This window comes from Pteropus alecto, unplaced genomic scaffold, assembly GCF_000325575.1.
Source record: "Pteropus alecto unplaced genomic scaffold, ASM32557v1 scaffold157, whole genome shotgun sequence".
NCBI classification, from domain to species: domain Eukaryota; kingdom Metazoa; phylum Chordata; class Mammalia; order Chiroptera; family Pteropodidae; genus Pteropus; species Pteropus alecto.
In genome coordinates, this window is record NW_006440626.1 from 5,004,395 (window position 1) to 5,005,280 (window position 886).

Consider the following 886-nt stretch of genomic DNA (forward strand, 5'->3'; position numbering starts at 1 on the left):
GGGAGGTGTGATGGTGACGGGGTAGAAGTGGACAGTAACGTCTGGAATGGAAGCAGGCGAGTCAAGGTCAAGTTCGGCATAGCCCGGGAGACTCACACAGGACAAGGATCCTGCTCTCGCTGAAGCCACTCAGCTTAGTCATTATATGAGCTGAACGGTGTCTCCCCACCCCTAAGTGATGTTCAGAAGTCCTAACCCCCGGGTGCTAAGAATGTGACTATTTGAGATAGAGCCTTTATCGAGGTGACTAAGTTTAAATGAGGCACTTAGGGAGGACCCTGATCCAATCTGACTGATGTCTTTGCAAGAAGAGGAAGTAAGGACACACAGAAGGACGCCAGGGGCTCCCTAGGACTCATGCACAGAAGAAAGACCAGGTGAGGACAGAGCGAGAAGGTGGCCATCTGCATGCCAAAGACAGAGACCTCAGGAGTAGCCGACCTGCCGACACCTTGATCTTGGACTTCTGGCCTCCAAAACGGGGAGGGTGTATAAATGTCTGAAGGAGAGTCACCCCGTCTGTGCCGTGACTGAATCACCACCCGAAATTCAGGTTCATGTGCTGATGCGCTCGTGAGCCACGACACGGAGACGCCGGTGCTTGCAGAAGAGTTTTATTCTACTTGGCCAAAGCGAAGGGACCGAAGAGCGAGATCTGTCAAATCCGTCTCTCCCAAACAGCGGAAGCGGGGAGTTTTCATGCAGCTAGGGAGTCGGGGAGGGGGAGTTTCCGAGAACGGAGGGAGAAGTCTGTGTTTCTTCAGCCTAAGAGAACACGCTCTTCGTATCAACCGGCCACGCTAATTCAGACCCTGTGGCTATCTCCTCCTGCTTGACAAAGACACACACGTCAGCATCTTCCACGACATTCACGAGAACAAAGGGA

The 886-nt window shown here is 52.9% G+C and overlaps 1 protein-coding gene across 1 annotated transcript in view; it reads right to left on the reverse strand.

Moving 5' to 3' along the window:
* Nucleotides 1–598: 598 nt before the first annotated feature.
* The window catches only part of LOC112484226 (DNA dC->dU-editing enzyme APOBEC-3C-like), a gene marked incomplete at its 5' end in the record, with an annotated part of 1,338 nt that continues 1,050 nt past the window's right edge, over nt 599–886 (reverse strand). The window contains 1 exon segment of the mRNA XM_025050635.1: nt 599–828. Within this exon segment, the coding sequence (XP_024906403.1) occupies nt 819–828 (10 nt within the window).